The 26,525-nt window shown below is 38.1% G+C and overlaps 1 protein-coding gene across 4 annotated transcripts in view; it reads left to right on the top strand.

Moving 5' to 3' along the window:
- Rapgef4 (Rap guanine nucleotide exchange factor 4) overlaps positions 1–26,525 on the top strand; it is a 221,420-nt gene that overhangs the window by 14,415 nt on the left and 180,480 nt on the right. For 2 of the 4 annotated variants that reach the window (XM_071619070.1, XM_071619068.1), the window contains exon 1: positions 10,869–10,931. The exons of 1 other annotated variant lie outside the window; for it this stretch is intronic. In XM_071619070.1, the coding sequence (XP_071475171.1) occupies positions 10,908–10,931 (24 nt within the window). In that variant the 5' untranslated portion in view covers positions 10,869–10,907. Of the gene's footprint in view, positions 1–10,868; positions 10,932–19,203; positions 19,294–26,525 lie in introns of those variants that run through there. One more of the 4 variants, XM_027946022.3, reaches the window with a different exon arrangement.

The raw sequence follows: 26,525 nt of genomic DNA, 5'->3' as shown, positions 1-26,525 counted from the left end.
GGGAAATCAAGGCAGTAATCTATTTCCCACTTTTGTTTTCCCTGCAGTTTTTTTGTTTTAAAATGAAAAACTTAGAGAAAAATAAAGTAAGGTATTATATGAGCCAGCTTTTAGATCTTTGATTTATGAAAAAAAAGAGAAGAAAGAATCCAGAGGTAGCTTTGTCTAAGAAAATCTCTTATGTGATATAAAGTTAATATCTTAAATAAACTTAATATTATAAGTCTGCTGCTGATGAAGTCAATGTTTAGCTTTTTTTTTAACCACAGAAATATATGTGGTATAAAAAAATTCTTGTAGGATCTCTGAGTCTGGAGATGATTTTTGATATAATTTGAAGGTATTATGGATCCCAAACACTTTTTCTGCCTTAGGCATTTAGTTCATGTGTGTGTAAATTCCTTTCATTTATTCATATATATAAAATATATAGAATATTGAGTATTTATATCATTATGCAAATGAGATATGAAACTTATGGTTATTGGGCCCAAGGAGGTGACTGTGTGATTCAAGAGGTAAATCAAGTATTTATATATATGCATACATATTTGTAAATATATGTATATGTGTGTATATATATGTATATATATATATGATTAAGTATACATATAAAAGTGAAATACTAACATTAAGGGGAAAGTGAATGGAGCAAAAATGATGAAATGATTAATGTCTTCTTTTCTGTCTCCTTAAAGTGCTGAGAGTCTCTTTTCTCTTTAGTGCTTTGCCTTGTGCTTCATTTTTGATTCAAAGCTTTTATAAAATTTTACTTCCTCCATCGAAACCTTTGAGCATGAGAAGAATTATGGTCAGATCATCCTTGGGTTCAAATTATTTGTATGACTTCTCTTCCATTAAGCATCTGTGTTTGCTTTTCATTTGTTTCTGGCTCTGTTCCTGTGAGAGATGGTTCTGGGCAGGCACGTAGCTACTTCTCTGTCTTTAAAGAGAGATTTTCCTCCAGGGGAGAAAGCTGTTCTCTTAACTGATCATGCAGTTCTGGTAGGCAAAGGAGCAAGTGGACACACACTTAATAGGACAGATTGACCTAATCAACCTGGTTATCAATAGAGCATTATGTTTCCAGTTGAACACCTGCACGACCCCTGTCTAATGCACTTAATAATGAACCACTTATTTTTGGTCTAGTGTGCCTTTCTCTTAATTTTTAGTATGTTGTCTAGTTTACTTCCTGGAATCCTGTGCAGTGTTGAGGTGAACCACTATGTATTGGCAAGTCTTAGAGGACTGAGTGAAAAGCCCATAATGGTGACTGTCTCATTGCAAGACCCATATTTATTAAATAAATAATTGTGAACAATTTGATATAAATTTCAACCAAGATGAATGTTTTTTCAACCAAGTTTTTTTTTTTTTTTTTTTAATAGAAAAGAAAATCCACTTGAAAAGCACCAAGTAAGGTAGCACTCTTCTTCCTCTTCAAGTCCTTTCTAGGGACGTTGTCTCGAGAAGGCTTAGTAGCTCTAGAGATCATTCAGTGTATCCCTTTTTTTTTTACAATTGAATATCCAGAAGCAGGTCCAGAGAGCTCATAAGGACCTCCCTAAGGCCTTCATTGTTAAATATTGGCAGAGCCTGGACCAGCTTTGGTTTCCTTGTTGCTGAAGGACAATTAAAAAAAAATCTCTGAAGGATGGTTGAAAAACAAATGTGGTATGGTAAAGCCTTCAATTAATTGCTTGGGATTCTAGTGAAAGTAATAGATCCTCTTTTCAGAAAAATATACATATACACAAAAGCATGGCTATAATTTCACACATGAACTTCATGAAGCTCCTTCAGTGACCACCATCTAGGGTTCATGATCTCCACTTTGAGAAGAACTGATACAGATGTCATTTGACAAGAAACAACCTGCCTGTTGCTGAACCCTGCCATAATCTAATTCCATTCAAGTGATTACATGATTGTAGAATGGTTACTGCCGCTTCTCAAAATGCCCCCTTAAAGAATTAAATTATTAATAAGGAAAGAACTCCCAAAACAGACATGTAGATCCACATGTTAGCTGAATGCACATTCACAAACACACACGGTCACTTGTGAATATAGACTATTAATTTAAAAAGCATGTATTTTGCACAACATAAAGACAGGTTAAAGACTTGAAAAATTTGAATTTCTTGCAACTACCTGATCCTCTCTTGAAAAACTATTTTTATTATCCCTCATTCTTCTACTATATTTTCTTTTATATTAAACACCAGTCATGGTGTGTGTCATTAAGTACCTACTGTGTACCTATTGAATTGGACTCTGGAGGCTAGAAAATTAGTTATCCAGCAAGTATATATGGACTCTCTTATGTTTCAGATATTCTGAGAGGATGGACAAAAGTTCCCTTGAAAACATGGGCCTGGTCTTTTTTCTCAAGGAGATCATGGTCCATTTTGGGGGACATGATGTTATTAATATGCATTAAATGGTCGATCTTTATTGAGTGCTGTCAAACTTCAAGTGAGACAGAAAGAGAAAGAGAAATCACTTTCAGAGGAGCTTAATTTCATGAAGGAGGTGAAATTACTGGGCTTTGAAAGGTAGGTAGGATTTGAGAAGACCATGAAGAAAAGGAGGGTCATTTTAGTCTTCTGGTTATCTATTAGTTCATAATACACTACCCCAAATGGAGTCACTTGAAACAACAGTACTTTTTAAATTTTGCTCATGAACCTGATGTTTGAATAGGGTTGGGAGGGAGAGGCTGCCTCAGTTCCACTGCCATCATTTGGCACCACTCAGAGGAGGATGCAGGCAGTCAAAAGCTCACAGTGGTGTGCCCGTGACCAGAACACTTATAGTATGGCCTTTCCATGTGGTTACTTGGCCTCCTCCCAGCACAGGGGCTGGGTAACAAGAGCTAGTGTCCCAAGAGAACCAGGCAGAAGCTTCTTTAATTTTTCTGGAGGAAGCCTTGGAAGTCATCAGTTGCCTCTTTGTCAAATGGAGCCTATGTCCCACCCCCCACCAGAATCAGGGGCCAGCAGCGGGGGGTGCGGGGGGTGGGGGTGGGGACATAGGCTACATTTTTAACACATTGAAGTCACATTGTAGGAGGAACATGTGGGGTGGGGGAGAAATTATGGTCTTTTGGAAAACACAGTCTACCACACAGTCCTGGAGTGGTGGAAATGCGGTTGCAGAGGTGGCCAAGTTCAAGACATTTGAAGGATCAGGTTGCAGGGAGCAGGGGATTTGTGGATAGGAGCTTGGGAAAAGGGTAGGAGTCTCAGTGAAGGAAGTTGAACTTGGTCCTGCTGACTGTAGCAAGTCTTTAGCATTTTTTTTTTTTCTTTTTTCACACCATAGCGTTCCTGGACTGGAATGTTTGGGCTATGGGGAGCAGGAGTTTGTGGAAGTTAGAAGTGGCATAAGTAACTGGGAATTTGTTAAAGTAGTCTAGATAGGCCATGCTCAGGCCTTGTGTAGGGTGAAACCAGACTGGAATAAAGTGACAGGGGTGAACAACCTTCCAGAGAATATGTGATGTTGAGATTAGTAAGAGGCAATAATGGAAAGGGAGAAAATAAAATGGCGATGATGTTTCACTGTTTTAAGCTAAGTAAAAATATAGGCTCTGCTCCTACAGAGGTTGGCAGAAGTTTTCCAACAGAACCTGCCAGGGCAAGTCAAAGTGTGCACACTTGGATAATTAGTATTTCCCAAGCTCCTACAGGGAGTTCTGTGCAGATAAAGGATGTAATTGATTTAAGCACATTTATAAAATTAAGATTTTTTTCTAAGTATGATTATATGGTTGTCTCATTTTTATCTTCAGAGCATTCCTTAGTCTGTTACTACAGATCTCACAATCCCTCAGCCACAGTTCTGAAAGCCAAATAGTAGAGAAAAACCAAAAGTTTTTGTAAGCCCTGTTGTCAGCAATGAACTGAAAGGATATGGAGGAGTCTGTGTCCCACTTAGTGGGACTTCATGTGTTTTTTTTTTTTTCTTTTCCTTAATTACCTTTTATTTTTATTTATTTTTTAAATATTCATTTATTTCGTGTTAGATGTTTGATGTGTTTGACTTTGAGATTCTGGATGGAATCCCTATCTTATAGATGAGACTACTGACACCCAGAAAACTAAGTGCTTTAACCAAGACACCTACACAAGGATGGGGATCTGAAAAGTCCACTCTGTCCTCCTCTGTGGTGAGCTCAGTCCCAAAGGTGTGCATGGGAAATGTTTGAAGAAGTCACCAGTTTCTGACACTAGGTGATAACTGTCTTGTCTGATAGGTGCTGCTATTTTTTTCCATTAAATTATTAATCCTTTGAAGGCAGGGACAGTGTGGTATTTGTGTCACTTACTTTACATACAGAAAAAGCTTCATCTTTGAGGTTGACTATTCCAAGTTAGGCTGTCTGCTGGGTTCATCAAGTTCTGGGGTCAGTCTTGTATTTGGTCAGTGCCAAGACTCGAGACTTGGAGCAGGCACAGTCTCCCCAGGGCAGGATGGTCTTACCCCTTCTCTTTCAGAAACCTCATTTCAGTGTCCTACACTGGACCTACAGGATCTGGAGGCACAGGCCAGGATTAAGTCCCTTATGTCTGTGGTGGTGCCACCTGGGAAATGGGCACTGGCCAGTGAAGCACCCAGGAAACCCAGACACACTTCCACCCCAGGCTTTTCTCCTGTGAAGGCAGCTTTTTCATGGGGAGAAAATGACTTTGGACTTCTCGCCTCTTCTCACTTGCCTCCTTCCTCTCTCATACCCCACAGTGAATCAGCTGTATGCTCTCAAGCATGTCAATTACTCTTATTGTTAGGCTTGGCTATGATTGTCTTTAATGGTCAGAAAATTATCCAGCATCTAAAAAAAAAAAAAAGCCACAATTAAAAAATTCAGCCACAGTGTGTCCCTGTGACTTTTGGCTGGCACTGAAAGAAGCATTTCCTCAGAGGAGTTCTTTCAGACATTTGGCATTTAGTACTTGTGTTTTGCATTTTATTTCCCAAATGGAAACCTGAGGGCTTGTCGTTTTGTTTTGTTTTAGTCCTTCCAATATCAGGCATATTTTCAGCCATCCAAAAAAATGAAAGTATCAGTTTAATGTCATTTTGGGGTTAGAAAACATTTGATAGCGAATAATCTTTGTTTTCTATGTGCAACATCAAGCAAATATAGGAATGCTAAGCATGTTCAGACCCTGGATCTAGCTTTAAATAAATTGGCATCCTTGCCCCACTTACTAAATGCTATACAAATTGTTTTATTGGGAAGGAAATTTTGACCAACCTTATAGATTGTCCAATAGGAATACTGATCTCAATGATCTTGGCCAAAGGAAGTACCCTGGGAGTCATCACTGATAAGAATGGCCTTGGGCATTTGCAACAGGGGTCCTGGGGGCAGTGAAGCTGGGACTGCTCTGGGTTGTATGGGAGTAGGAAGTCCTGGAGCTTCGTGGACCTAGAGTATGCCTGGCCAAGCAGCAAGGGTTATACAAAAAGGCGTGACTAAATACGTGCCAGACGTCACCACCTCTTACGCTTTCAGGGAGCCAGGAAGCCACAGTGGCAACACTTAATGAGATGGCTGACAGTCAGGGAATGTCCCTGCATGTGCTGGTTTGAAGAATGCCAGCCAGTTTCTAGTGGGCAGGATTAAAATGCAAACCAAGCCCAGATTTTTTAATTTAATTAATGTCTGGTGTTTGCCAACCAGAGGGAAGATGATGGAGTGCTGCAAACAAATAGCTTAGAGCTGTGCTGTCACTTGGACTAAGTAAGACACCCTGACATGACATAGCTGGGATGGCAGCTGGCCGGCTCCTCTGTGGTGCTGGCAATGGATTCGGCAGATAGGAGGGGGATGTGGAAATGTTCCTGAGACATGGTCTATACACAAGAAGACCTTTAGCAAAAAATCGAGGTGAGATACACAAGATTTACCCCTTTAGCCATCTTAAAGTGCACGAGTCGGTGGCACTAAGCACTTTTATAGTGTTGTACAAATAGCACCACTGTCTACTTCCTGAACTTCTAACACCCCATAAAGAAACCCTGTACCTATTAAGCAGCCAGTCCCCAATTCCCCACCCTGCAGCCTCCCGGCCATCCATCGCTCATCTGCTTCCCATCTGCAAGTCGACTTCTCAGGATGACACTGTAGCTTGCGGGGAGAGAAGACACTGGAATTGGAAATCAGGAGTCCAGGGCTCTTTTCCATTTTAGTTCTGCCTTTATCATAATGTGGCAGCCCTGTTTTCATAGCGATATAAGGGAAAGTCTGTAACTTAGCCTTTCACAAGCTTTTAAAAACAATTTCATGGTGGTATATTTCATATCACAAAATCCACTCATTTCAAGTATAATTCAATGATTTTTAATATCTTTACTATGTGGTGCAACCATCTCTATACTCCAGTTTTAGAAAATGTCATACTCCCAATAGCATCCTGGGTGCTTATTTATAATTAACCCTATTCCATCTCTAGACTCAGGCAACCACTGATTTCTTTTCTAAGTCTTTATATATTTACTTTTTTATGGACATTTTATGCAGTGAAATCACATGGTATGTTGTCTCTTTCACTGATCACATGAAATCCATGATGCATCCAAGATGGGCCATGTCCAATAATTCCTTTTTAGCTTCTGAATTGTATTCCTTCATTTACCTGCAAACATTTTTTAAAAGAAATTTTTTTGTCTATAATTTCTAGAGGGGTAAGTTATTAAATGACTGTTAAGAGCCTCCTCTTCCAAGATGCTATACAAAAATAGTCCAGGGGCAGTTCCAAATTATTAAATCATCCATTTATTCAGCAAATATCTATTAGGGCTTCTCAGCACCCTGAGCTCTGTGCTAGACCTGGAGGATGTGGTCCTACACTCTTGGAATTTCTGCTCAGGCATGGCCTGGAGGAGGGTAAGCCTTCTTCTGTTGTGCATAGTTCTTCTTCTGGTGGGTTGATGGCACGCAGATGCACCAGGATGGAACTGACATTGGTTACAGGTAGCTTTCTCCCCCGACTGTGTCTCTCAGGCATGCTCTGTGCTCCTCCTAGGTGCTCCCTCCTCTGAGTTTCCAGCACATTATTTTGGAATTGCTCATTTGCATGGCTCTCCTCTCTCTGGAATGTGAGCAACTTGAGAGCAGAAATGGTATCTCTTTACAGGCTGAGCTCAGTACAGCGCCCGGTGCGTAGAAGGTACAGTGATTATTCGATGAATGAACGGATGAATGGATCCCATTCTGGCAAGGATCAGGAGCAAACAGAAGAATTGGGGACACATAGTCCTCTTCCAGTCTCTTGAGTTCCTGATGTGCTTATTCTTCTTTTTGTGGTTACAGAGTTGGTGTCACATGAGTGCTTCTTTAGGTCATGGCAGGAGCACAGAAGAAAAAATGTGGTTACTTAGAGTTCTTTCTGCTCCTTGGAACATAGGCTTGACCCAGACTTCTGGCCACTGTCATTAGTATCTTCATAGTGTTCCCAGGGTCACTCTGAGGGCATACTATTTAGGAAAACAATATGAAAATGATCTTGCATGTGCAGGGTGACTGGACTCAGATGCCAGAGGTGGTGACAGAATGGCTTCTCCAGTCTGGGCTCCAGGCCCCTCCCTGTTCAGTCCGGCCACTACCCTGCCTCATACTCTTAGCTCCTCCCTGACTCCTGCCCTAGGCCATCTGCCCTGACCAGAACATCAGGAGTGGAGGAAACAGCACACATCGGGTAGCCTCCTGTAGGACACAGGGCTGAAGGCAGAAGTGGGAAGACCCAGGAGGCCAAGCCAGGTGAAGTGCTTCATGTGAGAAGAAAGCAGGTGTCCATGAGGGCTTTATTGGTTGCCAGTGCAGGTGGATGGGGTTTAATCAGTGTCCCAATAAATCACTGGGACAAAAATATTAAAAAGGAAAGAGACCTGAAAAATAGACTGTAACTATGTTTAAGATCATGTTTTTTTTAGGATTAAAAACGTTCACCTGATCTACTTTTAATAGGATCATTTGTTAGCCTTGTCCGTTTGGCAACAATATGGGATTTTGCTCTTTCTGTGAGCATATTTGTTTTCATGATTATTGATTGAGGTCCATTGGTTTGGTCCATTGTAAATATTTATTGCATGGATCGTGGCCAGCCTACTACAGAGGAGGCTCCACTATAGGTCTCCATGACTCCACCTCTTACAGAAAGGCTCTCAATCCTTGGTGTGGGTTATAGCCTCCAGGTTCCCTTTCTTAATGGTAGGCAAAGATTGAGTTGCTAGTTGAAAAGAAATTACCTTGAGTTTGTATTGTTCTGTGATTGATGGGCCTCTTCATTTAAAACAATTCATGCTTGGGGTCCCTTAGATACATTCTACCAATTCTACATTCATGCATAGATTGCTTCTCTTTGAGCCAGTGTCCTGTGAAAATTAAGTGACACCTGATCCTAATTTTGTGAATCAAAAGCCAGGGGGTCCATTTTTTTTTTTCCCCTTCTTGACACTTGGCTTTTTAATTCACACTAGATCCCTTCTGTCGAGGTAGTAGTTTCATTTTTAGTATGGAAATCAAGTTTAATGAAAACTTACTTGCCATTTAAAATGATAATTTGTTTGATTTAGCATTCTTAATTACCTTGAGTAAATTGCCTATAGAGGCTCACACAATTTATTTGTTTGTTCAAAGTATTACAGTGTCATTTGCATATTTCCAACGACACCACTTTAATGAAACTCGAGGGTGGAGCCAGGGCAAGTGCTGAGGGGATGCTCTTTCCGCCTTCTTCTGTTTGTTCAGCTGGAAGATTTGGATCTTCCTACTGAGTTTTCACAAAAGAACAAAGTTTTTAAAAGCTTCAGTGTTGGGAACCCATTAGCAATGAAGTATTTGGGGAAGGGGTGGCAATTGCAGTAATGTGTGCAGCGTTCAAGGCCAGCCAGGGCCTGCCCTCTCAGCATCCCCTTAGTTTCCACCCCCTTGTGCCTCTCTTCAACCCCAGGGTAGCTGCCACCATCTTGAGGGTGTATGAAGTCGTATCTTATTTCTAGCACATTAAAGGAGCTGACAGTAATTAGTTGGAAGGCTCGTGTGTGATATTGATAAAAGGTGTCAAATGTATATTTACGACCATGAATCGGTATTCATTAATAACCACCCATAGGAGAGGGCTTAGGAACTTTTATAAATTAAGTAAGAATTGTTTCCTATTTTCATATCAGTTGTTTTAGGTTTTATGTGTGAGTTTTAGCTCATGACCTTTGGGAATGCTATTTTGACTCTTCTTTGGGAGTTTCGTTTTGTTTTGTTTTTTCCCCTGGAAGAGAGGAAAGAGGGATTTGTTTCTGGTTCTGGACAAGCTTGCAGGACAACTTCACGGAATCAGTCTCTTATTTATTGATTTTGAGTGATTCCAGAGCTTACCTCCTAAATTAATGTATAGTTTCCTGCTGTAAAGAACATAATAGAAAACAATGCATTCGTTTAAATATTTCCAGCTTTTCAGTTGCCTATAGCCAAAATGTGGAAAACATTCTAATAAGAGCCCTTCATTAGTATTAGTTACGTACTAAAAGCATCCCTGAGTGATGTGGCCGGAAGGCATATCTCAAACAGGGAGCATTCTCTCTTTTGTACTCAGAGACTATTTGCAGAGAAAGTGTGTGTGCATCTTATGGAGCACTAATCATGATGGTAAAAGAATAACAGTCAGTTTTTGATGTCTGCACTACAATTTGGGGATCTATGATAAAGGCCGGAAGATTGCTCCCTTCAGTGCTTTGTTAAGCCTGCATCCTAATGTACTCTTTGTACATGAAGGACTATCCCTGGTCAGCATTAGTGGGGCATGCTGTCCTTTCACAGTCCTGATGGAAAATGTCTATCTTGAAGCTCAAGAGACCTGCTTTGATCTCTTAATAACGCTAAGACCTTGGATTTCTCTGGACTTAGGTTTTCTTACCTGGGAAGTGGTTGTCTGTAAATGGATTAGACATGATCTAAAGTTATTCTAAGATTCTGGGCTTCTGTGATACTGAGTTGACTGTGATCCATATGGTTTTCCGGGATCTCCATACATCCAGACGTGGGAGTTGGGGAAACCAGTTCCTGAAGTCAATGCAGTCAGAAAACATAAATTAGGGCTAAGCAGATAGTCTCTCTAGGAATCAAGCCCCTGGCTTTGAGGGGCTCTCAGGTTCTGATGGCCTGTGAATCTGATGGTAGATTAAACCTTTATCTTGACCTGATCTGTGATTTTTTTCTCCCTGACTTCCCCCTTGGAATGGGTGGAATGAGGATGCAGAGAAGGATCTTAGAGATAAAATGATCTTGATATCTAAAATAAAACTACCTTTGTTTAATGTAAACAAAGGAAGAACTCTTTTTATCTTATTGACTCAGAAAAAAAGAAGACTAAATATTGTTAAGTTAAAAAAAAAACAGTTTAAGAATCAACTTTTAAATGTTGATTATTTTGTATTAGTAAGAGGCTTCTCTATTTTTAATTAGAATGTAAATTGTTAATAAGGATTATTAAAAATTCAAACCATATGCCAAAGATATAAAATACAAGTTTTTTTCCATTTCCACAGTCAAGATTAACCCACTTTTGTATGCTTCCAGATATTTTAATATGCACAGATAAAAGTAGTGACTATATACACACATCTTTTTGCCTTAAAATGGAATTAAACTGTAAATACAATATGCAAGTTGCATTTTTTTAAGTTTAAATGTCACAACAAAGTATATGCTCATTTAAAAGCAACACTTGGATTTGTTTGTGTAGTTATGTGGATGTGTTAGATCATATATAAAAGCAGTAGCTCTGTGGACAGTGTCACTTTATAACACAGTTCATCTTTCTATTTTAGGAATATCAGTGAGGACTAGACATCTCAGTGTTACTTGCCCTGAACTTATACATAACCTGGGTCCCAGAATGAAGATAATCTTATTCTTTAAGGTAGCATTTTATTAGCTATTTTGATGAATAAATGTATACTCATTGTCAAGAAGCTAACATGTAACCCTTTCCTAATTCTATATTTAGACACATTTTAACCTAATGCTTATATAGGGAGTGTTTATTGTGTATTAGGCATAGTGTTAAACATGTTTTAATTTGAACATCTAACATAGGAAATATTATTATTATTACTATCCCATTGAGATACTTTATGATTTTTCTATAAAATAATCATATCATCTGCAACCAATGGGATTATTTCTTTGTTTTCAATCCTTATACCATTTTTAAAATTTTCCAACTTTATTGCACTGGCTAAGACTTCCATTGCACAAGTGAATGGAGTTGTGAGAGTAGACATGCTTTCCTTGACCTTGATCTTAGAGAAAATGCATTCAACATTTTACCATTAAAAATGATTTCAAGGGCTGGGATTGTGGCTCAGCAGTAGAGCACTTGCCTAGCACATGCGAGTTCCTGGGTTTGATCCTCAGCACCACATAAAAATAAATAAATAAAATAAAGATATTGTGTCCAATGACAACTAAAAAATAAATATAAAAAAACAAACCAAAAAAAAGATCAAACATGATTTCAATTATATATTGAGGAAATCTTTTATTTTTAATTTGCTGTTTTTTTATTATGTGAATATTATAAATTGCTTTTTCTAAATGTATAGATAAAATTCTATATGGCTTTTTTTCTTTTATCATGGTAATATTTCAAATTACATTGATTGATTTTTAGAAGTTAAAACAGTATTACATTCCTGAGATAAATTTGATCATAATACAAAAAGGATGATTGTTCTTATATATTACTAGCTTTTATTTGATAATATTCATTAAGGATATTTGTGTCTGTGTTTGTAAATAAAATCTGTGATTTTATTTTCTTATAGCATATTTATCAAATTTTAGTATCAGATTTATGTTGGTCTCAAAATGAGTTGGGAATTATTTCATCTTGCTCCATTTTCTAAAAAAGTTGTATAAGACTGGTATTACATTTTTCTTAAATGTTTGATAAAATTCACTATGAAACTATTTATACTGGAGTTGTCTTTGTGGGAAGAATTTTGATAACTTTTTTTTCAATTTCTTTTGAAGGTTTGCAGCTATTAAGATTTTCACTTTCATCCTGTACCAATTTTGATTAATTGTATTTTTCAAGGAATTTGCCCATTTTACCTAACTTTTCAAATGTACTGACATAAACATGTTTGTTATAGTTAATTATTGTTCTTTCAGTATATTAGGATGACTAGAGAACTCTCATATTTATTCGTTATGCTGATAATTTGTATTCCATTTAAAAATTTTTTTCTTGATCAGTCTAGCTAGGAATTTATTAAGTTTTTTTTGTCTAACATCCAGTTTTTGGCTTTCTTGATTTTTTTTCTATTGGTTTTCTATTTCATAAATGTCTTCCTTTTTTAAAAAAATACTTCCTCTACTTACATTGGATTTAATTTCCTCTTTTTGTTTTTCTAGTTTTTAAGATGGAACCTTGAGCCATTGATTTTAGACCTTTTTTTCCTTTTTACCATACAATTTATTTTTACTGTAAACTTTCCTCTAAGAATGGCTTTAACTGTGTCTGACAAATTTTGATGTATTGCATGTTTTGATTGTCATTCAGTTCAGAAATTTTGTATTTCCTCTAATTTCTTCTTTGACCCATAAGCTCTTTGGAAATGTATTGTCAACTTTCATATATTTTGAGTTTTCTAAGTATGCTCCTTCTATTACTTTTTAGTTGAGTTAAATTATAGTTAGAAAATATATCTTGTAGGATTCCAGTCTTTTAAAACTTACTGAGATTTGTTTACAGTACATCATATTTCTATTTTGATGAATGTACCATATACATTTGAAAAGAAGGTATTCTGCAGTTGTGTGTAATGTTCAAAGTGTCAGTTAGGTCAATGTATAGTAATGTTCCAATCTTATATGTCCCCACTGATTTTTTGTCTCATTCTATCAATTTTTGAGATAGCAATGTTAAAATATCCAACTAAAATTGTTGATTTTGTCTGTTTCTTCAATAATTCTGTCAGGTTTTGCTTTATAATTTTCTATTTTATTCTTTCAGACAAATTATCTTTGTATCACTATAAAATGGTTCTCTTTATGCCTGATAATTGTCTTTGCCTTGTAATTTAATTCATATGATTTTGGGGATGGGTATTGAGGAGTTAACCCAGAGGCAATTTACCACTGAGCTACATACCCAATCCTTTTTATTTTTTATTTTTAGACAGGATCTCACTGAGTTGCTTAGGGCCTAGCTAAGTTGCTGTGGCTGGCCTCTAACTTGTGATCCTCCTGTCTCAGCCTCTCCAGCCACTGGGATTATAGGCATTTGCCACCATGCCCAGCTAATTCATATGATATTAACATAGCCACCACCACTTTCGTATACTTTCTCTTTTCCTGATACCTATTTTCCCAAGCTTTTATTTTAAAATTTTTTGTTTGTTTTTATTTATATAGTATAGAAAACATATGGATAAGTTTTGGTTTTTATCCATTCTGAAAAATTAAAGTGTTTAGTCCATTTACATTTAATATAATTATTTAACTGCTTGAATTTAGGTTTGCTATTTTTGTCATTTGCCTTTATTTTGTCCTATGTACATTTTATTCTTTTATCTTCCTTTCTTGTCTTATTTTGGATTAAATGAATATTTTTTAATATCCTTGTTTAGTTTGGTTTTCCAGGAAGAAAATACCAAGATAAAGATAAATGTGTAAGACATTTATTTGGCACAATGCCAACAAAAGACAAGAGGAGAAAGAACAAGAGTCTGAAACCTATTAAAGAAGGGGCAAAAGAAAGGAAGATAGTGTAGACAGTCTCAGACTGCACTGCAATTTTGAGAAGGTCTCCGCCAGCCTAGTGGAGGATACTTGTGTCAAGATTGCCAGTGGACAAGCTTTGCATTGGGCAGATATGGCCAAGTGCTAGTATCCCTGCTAGCTCAGTCACTGGCTAAGTTTGAAGAACATAGCTTTGACTCATTCACAATGGATCCTAACGGGATTACAGTTGGATGCTCTCAACTACTGTATTCCTTACAGATGATTGGCAAGTTTCTTCTAGAAGAGAGACCCAAGTGGGAAAATTTCATGGCTGCCCCAAAGTCCACTCTAATTTTTCTATTGACTTTTTATTTGTTTCTCTGAATTAATTTTTAGTGGTTGTTCAGGTATCAGCATATGTTCTTGTAACTTTTCACATGGTACTTAGAATTAATATTATACTGCTTCATGTCAAATATTGAACCTAATGCCAGTATAGTTCCATTTACATTTCCCCCAAATTCTTTGTGCTATTCTTATCCTGTATATTGCTTCCATTTATTTCATAAACTCCACAAAACTGTGTTATGTATTTATTGGAATAGTTGTATGTCTTTTAAATACTTTAAAAAGAAGTGTGTGTGTGTGTGTGTGTGTGTGTGTGTGTCTTTTATATTTACCATTTCCAGTGATCCTCATTCTTTTATGTAGATCTAAATAACCATCTAAAGGTTAAAGTGTCGTTTACCTTTATTCTGGAGAACTCACTTCAATATTTCGAGTTAATGGTGACTAAGTATCTTAGACTTTTTTTTTTTTTCTTTTCAAAGATGTCTTCATTTAGCCTGCATTGTCTAAGGATATTTTTGCCAGATACAGAATTCTAGGTTGATGTTTGTTTTCCTGTTGGCACTTTAAACGGATGACATATTCCATTATCTTCTAGCCTCCACTACTTTTGATAAGTTAGTGTAGTTTTCTTGTATGTAATAAGCTGCACCCCATCCCCATTTGCTTTCAAGATCCTCTTGTAATCTTTAAATTTTAGAACTTGGAATATGATGTGTTTTGGCATGTATTTATGTGTTGTTTTTTTTAATAATCTCCCTTGGGTTTGCTGAGGTTCTTGAATTGGTAAACATGTCTTCATTTTGAACCATATTTTGGAAAATTTGGGCCACTATTTTCCCTTCAAATATTTTTTTTTTCTGCCTATTCTCTCTCTCCTCTTATCCTTCTGGGATACCAGTTAGTTACATATGTCTTAAACCTTATGCCATATATCCTACTGTTCACTAAATTTTTTGTCTGTTCTTCAGATTGAATAATTTCTACTATTTTATCTCCAAGTTCACTGACAAATTTTATTACTGTTTTTCCAGTATGCTGTTAGGTTTAGCCAATGGATTTTTTCAGCTATTATACTTTTTAATTTTAGCATTTCCATTTTCTGCTTTTCTTTCTGCTTTTCTACTGAGATTTCTTTAATGCCCATAAACATGGTTATAATAGCTGCTTTACACTAATTCTTGTTGTCTGCATTATCCCACAGTTGGTGGGACTCTGTGGACTACTTTTTTTGTTTGAGGATATGTTGTTACATTTTCCTGTTTCTTTGCGTATCTGATGATTTTGAAATTCACCTTGGACATTGTGAAGGATACATCATAGAGATTCTGAAATTCATCACATACTTTAGTATTGATTTTCTGGTTTTGCAGGCAGTTAACTAACAGACAGTAGTAGAAATCTCTGTTGAGTTCCTTTCATGATAGCTGGGGTGCTTGGAGGACCCTCCATGCATATATTGTGTGTTAGTTTCCTTGTATAACAAAGTGCTTGACAATAACAACTTAAAGGAGAAAAGGTTTATTTTGGCTCACAGTTTCAGAGGTTTCAGTCTATGATTGACTGGCTTCATTGCTTTGGACCTCAGATGAGAGAGAAGCCAGTTTCCAAGGGCACAAACCTGAGACCCACTCCCTTCTACTAGGTCCCACCTCCCTTATTTTTTACCACCTCCCAATAATTCATTTAAATTATTCATCCAGAAAATGGATTAATCCACTGATGAGGTTAGAACGCTCATGAACCAATCACTTCCTTAAAGGGGGACACTTCATATCCAGACCATAACATAGTATTGGGATCAGTCAGAGATTTGATCCAATCTTATGTATTGAATTTGTGGCTCTTTTCTCTGAAATAATCTCCCTCATTTTCCAGCTCCTGTCATCTTCCCAAACTCTGCTCACTGATTCCTTAGCTAGTAAGACATTAGGCTCCTGTATGAATAGGGCCATCTCAAGTCCCCTGGGACCTTCTAGTATATGAAAAACTATAAAAGCTGGATGATTCATTAAGTGCCATTCATCTAGGTACCATTGCCCCCTTTGGTTTCTACCTGTTCTTGGTTACTCTTTAGTGCCTTCTATCATACCAAACCATCTACAAGAGGGTTGGTATGATAGAAATGAGTTTTGAAATCAGAAATGGAACTCTATTCTTGCATTTAATAGGCTAATTTAACACACACACACACACACACACACACACACACAGAGTTTAAGTCCCTTACCCAAAGTCACACAGTGGATAAGTGGCAGAGCTGTGATATGAAGACCAGAGTCTTAGGATTTTTTCTAAGACAAGGTTTTGTGGTATAAATTTTTGGCAATGAAGGGAAGTATAGGAAATATTATGAATCTTACGGTCACGTCTCCTGATGTATTACTAGTACTCTAGTACTAGTACTCTAGTACTCTAGTACTCTTTGAATGCTTCAGGTAACTTTAAGTGTTTACATTATTTTATACCCAAGTTGATATATAGCTGCATTAAAGGATCATGCATTTTTTTTTATTAAATGCAACGTAGGTCTTTAATTTTGTAAAATCCCCTATTTTCATGGTCCTGTGATGTTCAACTTCTCAAGCCATCTTACTTAGAAACTGGTGAAGTTTGTCAAGTGGTTCATTCAGTGATTAAAATAAAGATAATTTTTGGAGGAGAGTAATATCAGTAGTAATGTAATTAAAGTATATGAGTGATTTCCTGAAGAAACTCAAAACCACAATTATGGGATAAATAGTGGACTTTATATGTAATTAGCTGATGGTAAGCCATAGATCTTAAAAGGACAACATTAGGCCCAGTTTGAGTAATACTTGTTTCAGAGTTTCTGCTCTGTTTTGATGGTTTCCCTTTTCCTAAGCCAGTTTGAATTAACATTCATCAAATGATTAATTTCATCTTATTCTCTTCTCCCTTGATTTCATTTTCACTTTGCATTTTTAGAGTGAAGCTTGCAAAGTCAGTATTGATTTTGCCATAAGGTGATATGTAGAGGAGTGAAATCTTATTCATACATGCTGCTTTTTTTTCCCCTCCACCAGTATTAGTGATTAAAACCAAGGGTATCTTATCACTGAGCTACATCCCCAGCCCTTTTGAAATTTTGAGACAAGGTCTTGCTAAGTTGCTGTGGCTGGCCTTGAACTTGTGATCCTCTTGTCTTAGCCTCCCAAGTAACTAGGATAACTCTGCGTCCAGCTTTGTATGTTACTTTTAAACCAAAGGAGAGGGCCTGTGTGTTAGCTTTTGGAATTCTCGTGGCATCCCAGACCAGTGCTCGGATACCATACTTGAGGGACTGGTTAGTAAAGAGCATGGATTCAATACCTGATTGATTGATCATTCTGAATCCCAGCCAGGCAGTTCTGGGAAGGTGGGCTTATCTTCTGAGTGAAATACAACCAAGTCCTTGAAGGCCATGATAAAGATTTTGGCTTTTATCCTAAGAGTAATGGGAAGCTATGCAGAGTTTCAAGCAGTCAAGTGACAAGCCCAGCTTTAAATTTTTAAAATAATTTCTCTGTTTGTGGAACAGTTCAGTATAACCAAGTTTCACAGTACAGACATTAATAAATATTTTTAAAGTTTATCCCAGGGATACAATCTAGAGGAACTGATACCTGGATAGTCTTCAAGCAGCCTTCCCAAGTTATATTTCTGCTGACTGAAATTTTAAAAAAGCTGAGAAGCAGTAAGTTTTAGATTGACTCTTTTTGGGGGGGGGAGGGGCATTGAAATTGGCTTTTTTTTTTTTTTGGAAATGTGAATATTTTGCATTTCTGATAAGAGGTGTTTTTTAAAGGAAAAATTGCAGCAATTCAAATGTCCAGGGTTAGGGGATTGAATAATACAAAGCTGTTTTAAAAGGCGAGTCTAGCACTGGGGATGTAGCCGAGTGGCAGAGCACTTTCCTAGCATGTTCAAGGGCCTGGGTTCAGTCCCCAGTGCCAAAAAAAATGAGGGTGGTGGGGTGGGCAATTCTATATTTCATGCCTACAGGGAAATGGATATAATTTATTAATTTTAAAAATCAAAATTTTAAATGCAATAAACATGTTAAAATTGTGAAAACAATTATATTTTCTCTTAAAAATACACAAAAATACAAATGAAATAACATTTAATATTCACCAAACTCTGATGCTTAAAATTAGAACAGAAACCTAATATTTTTTCAGTAGCCATCATAGATCTGAGTTTAAAAGCATTGAGAGACTGCTAAGGCATAACATTTTTAAGAGATCAAAAACTTCCATATGAAAATATATTCTGATCTGTTTTCCCTTCCCAAACATTTGTGGAGACTAAGAAAATTTTAAACATGTCTTGGAGGAATTGACAGCTCACAAATTAAATACAGCCTTTAGCTCTTGTGTCAGCTGCTCATTGTTGACAGCAGGTTACAGCAAGGTTAATAATGATTTGTTTGAAGGATTTCCCCAAATTTTTATAGGATTTTGTGCTTCTTGTGTGCAACCTGCAAAATCGTAGCACTCAAAATAGTGCTCATTAAATTAAGCATTTAAGCATACAGATGTCCACCAAAGATTGGTAGAAAAAGAAGATATTTCTCAGAAAAAAATGAATCACTAAAGGTGAACTGCATTCAGGGTAGTAAGTGCAGTATCAAGTTGCTCTGTTTTTGTCAAGTGTCGATTCTGAATTCTAGGCTGAAAATCTGGTAGATGACAGCTCTTGAGTATTTCCCGAAGCCAGCTACTGTTTTAGGGCATAAATCGTAAATATACCTTTGAACTAAGGCAGTCTCACTGGACCTCTCCCTTTGCCACTCTGACTTCCAGTCTCAATGGGATATTGAAGGGGAGGCTCGATAGAATAAACAGTGGAATCCTTGTCCGGGAATGAGCGCCTGGCAATTGTTTCATGGAAAACAGGGAGGGGTGGGGGACAACAACCCTGCTCTGTTCACTGGCTCTTTAATTTAGATTACCAATGATAAAGCCGGGGCTACGGCTAAAGAAAGGTAGGATGCATACGCAGAAACATTAGTGCTAATATGCAGCAGAAAGACAAGATAAATCAGTCCAGCTCTCATACATCACTAAGGGAGAAGCGGATTGCAACTTGACCATGTGCCTGAGTAGTCCCACCAGTGAGAAGAGCAGAACATGGATTAAAAACACCTAGAATGTATCCTTAGGGCTACTGCTGTGTTGGACCTGGGAGAAGTGTCTGGTGTAAGTTTCAGCTTGTTTTATCCATGTATGTACCAGTGTGTTCACATCCAGGGAGCGAGCTCGTTTCTCTTCTTGTGTGTTCACGGAAGTCTCAAGCAGTTTGTTTACAGTAGTAGACTTCATTTTGTATAAATGTAATACCAACCTAATAAAGTTCTTAACAGAGGACAGTTTAGCCCAGTGTTTATCCAGGAGAGAAATATGAGCAAGTGATGACTGTCATTACTGTCTGTAGGAAGCCTGTGGGTGAGATTCTGTTTTGTTTTGTGTTTTATTTTACCGGGAAGCAGGGACTAGAGGGGGTAGATTTTTAAGTTAAAAACTCAGTTATTTTGCTCGTCTTTTTTTTTTAAAAATGTATGTGTCACCCAGTATCTCACTCCTCCTGTGGTCTTTTGTTTTGAAAACTGTGTTTGATTATGTGAGCCAGACTGCTCGAAACGCATTATATTTTATGACTGGGATGTTTGTATTGTTTCATATCTGTTATTAGACAAAATAATCATAAAGGGTGTTTTCTATGGACCTTTTTATATTCCAAAATTAAGTACAGATGGTAATTTCCAGCAGTTTTAAAAATTTGTCAATTATTTAATTTAGCATCACTTAAGCATCTGCACAAGGAGAAAGCTGAGATGGTACAGAAACTGAATGAGCATTGATTGCTAGTCTGAATTGCATCTTGAAAGTTTTTGCCTCAAATCTCTGATTTCACAGTTTATTTTTACCAAATTAGATTATCATATTTCACTATCGAGACTGTGAATGGGTGGAACTCTTTCGAATATCCTACATTTCCCATCAGAACAGAGCTGAACGCGCCTGCTGATTGTTACTCGGAGGGAAATTCTCATGCCGGCTCACCGAGAAGATTGCTTAAATAATGCATGGGCAGGAGTGAGGCAAGATGGAATTTATGGCCCAGACACTGAGATCAGGCTTTTGTTCAGAGGAGAGACTATTTAAGTGTGAGCATAGAACATACACCAGGCTCCAGGGGACGGGTGTAACTGAATGAAATTAGTGACCACATGATGCTGTCCACATGTTATTTCAAAACAAGCCTTTAAGTGGCCCGTTGAGCCTATCCTGTGGTTGGTGGGAGGGAGAAGGGGGAACTTAAAGTGCCAATTGGAAACAGAATCCCCTGACTGAAAATTCCATGGGACAGACACAGAGTGAATGTTCTACAGGGAGGGGGGTGGCCCTAGAGAGACCGGATGTGAGGCTGATGAAATGCATTGTGGCAGTCTCCTTAGGAGAGAATAAACCTTGACCAAACTGCAGAATTCTATAGTCTATGTCTTCCATCTTGTCCTAATTAGAGGAATATGTCTGCTGAATCCTAATCTCTCTAATTGTTGATAGAGCAGGCATGTGATTTGCTATAAATACACATGAGCATTCATTTCTGAAATAATGGCTGTTGCCAAATATATTAGACCGACAGGAGTGCTGGACTGGGGAAGCTGTGCTGAATAGTTGAGTTTTGGAGGTAATGGACCAGTTGAGAATCATTGCACAGCTGGGCCAGCAGCTGTACCCAGTGCTCTGTCAAGTTTGGCCTCTAATTTCCTTGAACTTGTCCTTGTTTGCCAAAATGATGAACGTAGCAAGAACTTGTTTTAAATGAGCCCGCTGCAAGTGGAAAAACGACCCTTTCCAAGGAGTCTTTGCCAAAGTGTGTAGTCAAGAGCAGCAGTGGCCAAATGCGATATTGATTAGGGAAGGGAAGTTTGAATAATCATAAAAATGAAAACCAAAGGCACTAAGTTGAAGGATGAGGTAAGCTGGCAGGAGACCAGAATACATTAAAAGGCAGAGTGTTGGGTCATCGCTGTCCTAACTAAAGGACATATGGAAAAACCCCATAATAATATCCAGCAATAATTATCTTGTAGTTAGAAAAAAAAAATAGTCCTGTGAATTGGAAGGCAGCCCAGTAATCCCAAAGCCTTTTTTCCTAACAGTGTATTTGTTCTGATATTCTTTGGGTCTGGGTCAGAAGGAAGCATCAGAGTGTGTTCTATTAAGAAGCATCCTATGACCAAACTACGCAATTAGTGGCTAAGGGCAGCAAGGGCTCCCCTCCATTTCCTGATCCCTACTTGAGTAAGAATTTATCTAGCACTTATGTATACTGAGATACATACTCTAACCAGCTAGAATAAAATCTGAGAGCCTACACTTGCATTTATACTTCTTTTTCATGAATTCCATCTGTTGAAACCATCAGCCTTGATGTGGTTCCCCAACTCTAAAGAACTTAATTACAGAATCCTTGCTAGGTGAATACTGTATTTTCCTGTCACTCAGGACGTCCTCCCTCTTCACACTTGAGGGCCAGTGACTCCAGCACTTGCAAGATAGGGAATTTGGGACTACGCACTTAACTTCTGGGAGAGCCAGTTTTCTCATTTGTGAAATGGAGAAAGTGATCCTCGTCTTTCAGGCACATGAGGACTCTGAGGGAAGGTGTGCCTGGGTATGAGGAGATGTTTTCCTGCCTACCCAGGATGGAAGGAGTACCATGTACCCTGTGGACAGAGCCTGTGAGAGAGCATAGGAAGTGGGGTGAGGACACAATAAAAGAGCAGAGGTGGCAGCAAAGCTGGCTTGGTGGGTGTAGTGGTACCTTGATAAGAGCGTGACCTGAGATAGGATGGCACCAGAGGGGAGGAGGAGTGAAGGATGAGCCTGAAGCCTGTCTCAAAGGGGAAGATCATGCACGTTGGGCCAGTTAAAGTAGAGCAAAGAAGAACAAGTAAAGAACAGAGAGCTAGGATGGAGAGGCAAAAGACCCAGAGTATGGTCATGGCAAGGTACGCTTTTGTGTCCATAGGTGTGCATGTGTTCTTCAAAAATAAAAAAACCTAAAGCAATGAAGTCTTTCAGAGACCAATAAGCCAAGAAAACAGAAGAGGGAAGAAGAAATCAGAGTGCTCTAGTTAACTTATGGAAAAGGAACAGGGAAAAAAAATCAATAATAAACCAATAATGCAGGGATGGTGCTGACAATAGAGTGAGAATTCAAAGGCATTGCTTAAAATGGCAAATCTATGTTTGGAGTTTTTCCCAGACAAGACCCACAATCATCAAATAATAAGGCTCTTCTGCAGTCTTGGAACTTATTTAAGTTTTCCTGAGTTTAAAAAAAAAAAATGCCACTGAAGGGATACAAATAGTGTCAGGGTTGGGAATAAAAAGAGCATGAGGAATGGAAATTCTCAAAATAGCTTGTTTTAAAAGAGGAAACAGGAGCCAAAAGATGGCTGGTTGACCCTGCAAAACATTAACCATTCATTATTATTTGTTGGAAGGTTTAGAAACTGTTATTCCCTAAATAGCTTATTGTGATTTTTAAGGAATTCTAAACAAGAATCAAAAGCATACCATATCCCCAACTGACAAATAGGTGGTGGTCCAAAAGTGCATTTGTAAGTCCTTCTTAGGTACAGTGTTGTAAACATCTTCAGTCTACTTTTCAAAGGGCTACTCAACCCATCCTACAGCAGAAGTATCACATACATTTTCATAAAAAATTAATAGCAGAAATACTTTTAATGTTAATAATTAAAATATCAGTCTTAGCCATCAGGATAGAAAATGTTTTGAATGCTAGTGTTTAGGGAAACGCAGGCTCATTACAAGATGATGTGGTCTGTGACTACCTTAAAATTCACATCTACCTTCTTTGTCTTTGACTTCTTTGATTTTGAAATATAAGGATTTCTTGATCCTTAGTTCAGGCATGTTGTAGATTCTACCTTTAGCAATACCTGCCATGATTAGGATTGTTCTCACAAAAATAGAAAAAGGAAAGGGAATGAGTTTGGGAGGAAAGGGCAGAGAGAGAGTTAGGGGGTACCTGAGGCGGCTAGGGCAAGTAAAAAGCTGAGCTGGTTTAAATTAAGGATGGGAAATTAAGGGAGCTTGGAACATTGAAAACAAGAGTAAATAAGAGAGTATATATATATGGAAAGAATATTGGGTCTAATGACTCCTGGACAAGCCACCAGGGGGTGCTTACCACCTGAAGTTGAAGTTGAATTTGTGTGACAGGTAGACCCATGGACCTGTGACTTTTTTTTTTTTTTTTTTGTTACTGGGGATTGAACCCAGGGGTACTTTACCACTGAGCCACATCCTCAGCCCTTTTTGTATTTTATTTAGAGTCAGGGTCTCACTGAGTTGCTAAGGCTGGCTTTGAATTCATGATCCTCCTGCCTTAGCCTCCCAAGCCACTCCTGGGACCTTTTTAACCTCTCCTAGGTCTCCCTGGCCTTCACTTCCTTCCCTATTCAGTTTGGATACCGTAGCCTATCATTTCAACGACTCCTTTCCCCAATATTATCAGTTCTCTCATTTATTCACTCGATTAAAGTATATGAAGTGGTTACACAGCACTTAGAAATGAGCCCAACAGACCTGTGCTGCTCTTGGCACCTTCCAGGTCAAACCCAAGCCTTACTCTGTCCGGTTGTGTGCTCTCTCCTGTCTCTAGCCCTGCTGCTGGGGAAATGCCTACCACTGCCCAGTTTGATGTCCTGGTAAATTTAACCCCTCCGGCTCCAGAGAACCAGTTTAACTCAGTGATTTTATGTGTTTTCCTAGAAGCTCTTCCCATTCTCCCTAATACACATTTCAAGATTTTCCTGCTCGCATCAAGTCCTTGACCAGATCACCTGTCCCCTCGTTTTCCCGCAGACAATCTCACCTCTTATGGTGCCACCAGGTCATAACCCAAATAAAGCCAACCACTTCGAGGACCAAAATCAAGATTTCTGAAAGTCATCTTTACACATCTTTCTCTCCCAATCTAGTTCCTCCTGGCAACTATCCTGTGTTTTCTGCCTCCTGTCCATCTCCCCTGCTGCCTTTCTAATTCACCTCATTTCTTACTCTCAGTCCTCTCTGGGCAGAGCAAACTAGCCTGTCTTGGTGCCTGTCAATTTCCTCCACCTCTTACCTCCAGCAGCACAAGTCACAGACAGTTGAGCAAACAGATCATCCTTTTCCTGAGTAAGGGGAGGAAGGCGTAGTGAATATTGGCAATTATAAATATATTTAAAAATGTTTTTCCATTTGTACTCATTTGTTCCCCTTCCCTTGAGTTAAAATAGTTTGTTTTTTTTTTTTTTTTTTTCTTCTCCTGAGATGGCTCCGCCTGGGTTCTGGTTCCCATTCACTCCATCTTCTTGGCATGCTTGCTTTAGCACAATTCCTCCTATTCCTGTGATCTTCACTTTTTTATCTTTAGAGGATCCTTCTCATCAGAGTGACAGGGCCAGCAGCCACTCCCATCTTCACACAAAACAAAGCAAAGCCTTCGTCTTCCCTGGTACTCTTCATCTTCTGACTTCATCTCCCCTTCTACAAACTTTGGAATCATCTGTACTTGTTGTGTCCTTTTCTTCTCTGTCCAGCCACTCCATGGACTCCCCATAGCTAAAGTCATCCTCTGCCTCCTCATCTGGATTGTGAAACACAGTCTCAGTCCTTCACCTTGTTATGGTATTTGACTTTGTGGAAACCTCCTGCCTCCTGAAATTTCATTTTCCTAACATTTCCTTGTGCTTTCTTATTTCTTGGTATCTTCCTCCTGCCTCCTGAAATTTCATTTTCCTAACATTTCTTTGTGCTTTCTTATTTCTTGGTATCTTTTGGCTTATTATTATTATTATTATTATTATTATTATTATTATTATTATGTGTATGTGTTTGTGGGGGGATGCTGGGGACTGAACCCAGGACTTGTGCATGCAAGGCAAGCACTCTATCAACTGAGCTATATCCCCAGCCCCTGGCTTATCTTCTTTATATGCTATTAAATATAGATGATATTTAGGACCCATTGTCTTTTCAGGCTCTGGGAGAGTAAGGAGGGTTTCCCATCCGTTCCTGTGGCTTCTGTTAATATTTACATTCTCTTGATTCCCAACCGGGGTTACCCCTAGGTCTCACTTTGGGAAGTAAAGGTGAGGCTCTCTTCTGTTTCAGGATTCAAACGGGGAAAACAAAAGTTAGATCTCTTTCTCTGTTTTTTTTTTTTTCTTTTTTAAAATATAGTATAAACTGCATGGAATTTTTCCTTTTAATTAAGCCAAAGTTTTAGAATGCTAAAGTCTACTTCAAATATGATTATTAAAAAGGAAAAAGATTCTTTGACTTTTCTGCACTTGGGATTTTTTAAAAAATTAGATACTCTTTAGATACTCTATTTTAAAAAGCTGGCTTTGTGTCCTTCAAGTGTTTGAATATCTTTGGGATAACTGAATTATCCTACAGGTGCTATGGAAAACACATTGTTTAACATTTTAACCTGCACTGCAAAGGCAAAGGGAAATGAGTTGGTTTTATTTGTGGTCAGAGGAATCATCCAAAAGAAGAGACTCTTAACCTTGAGCATGAAGGTCCAAGAAGACATCCCTTTGCTTATCTAAACAGACCTCATCATCTGAAATAGACCTCTATCCCTTTGAAATTGGAAGTGATTGCAAGATTCTCTTATTATTCAGCACTCTGTGAGTAAAATGGGTGAATGGCTGAGGGTATTGTTGGTTTTTATAACTAAATTATGATGAAAGAGCCAGATCTATTGGCCTTGTCCAGTTTCATTCTGATCAAATAGGCACAGACTGATGTTCATCCAGGCCAATCTGTCATGGTAAAGGGGCAGTGTTTAAGACTTTGTTTTGAACTTTTGAGCCGTAACTACATGTTGGAAAAGTTCCATGAGATGGAAGTGACACAGAAGAAGTCTAATGATTTGAGTTAGAAAAAGGACGTGTTATGTTGCTTATTTAGCCACTTTTGTGGAATATAGAATAGATTTCAACTTTCAAGAGAGAAATAGATCATGTTTCATAAATTCATATCATGTAACACCTAAATTAATCCACATTTTAACTGTTAATCAATGACAGAGCAACTGGAGAAGGTGTGACATGCTCCAATTGTTGGGCTCCTAGCATCCAGGCATGCAATTGTATTTTGAATAGATTGGAATCATATGAGCAGATTATTGGACCACCTAACAAAACAGGCATCTTTGTAATCAATGTCTGAAATGATAAAAATATGAATTAAGTAGTTTTCGATCAATATTATTCACACAGCTCATATCCTTAATGATAATGCTTAACTGAAAGAAAGACCTTTGCTTCAAGGTTCATTTGCGATCCACAGAGAACTCTAAATTTGTTTTGACGTCCCAGTGCTTCTAGAAAATA

Source organism: Marmota flaviventris, chromosome 11, assembly GCF_047511675.1.
Source record: "Marmota flaviventris isolate mMarFla1 chromosome 11, mMarFla1.hap1, whole genome shotgun sequence".
NCBI classification, from domain to species: Eukaryota; Metazoa; Chordata; class Mammalia; order Rodentia; family Sciuridae; genus Marmota; species Marmota flaviventris.
The sequence above is the reverse complement of the archived record's forward strand: the minus strand, read 5'-3'. Positions and strand labels throughout refer to the sequence as shown.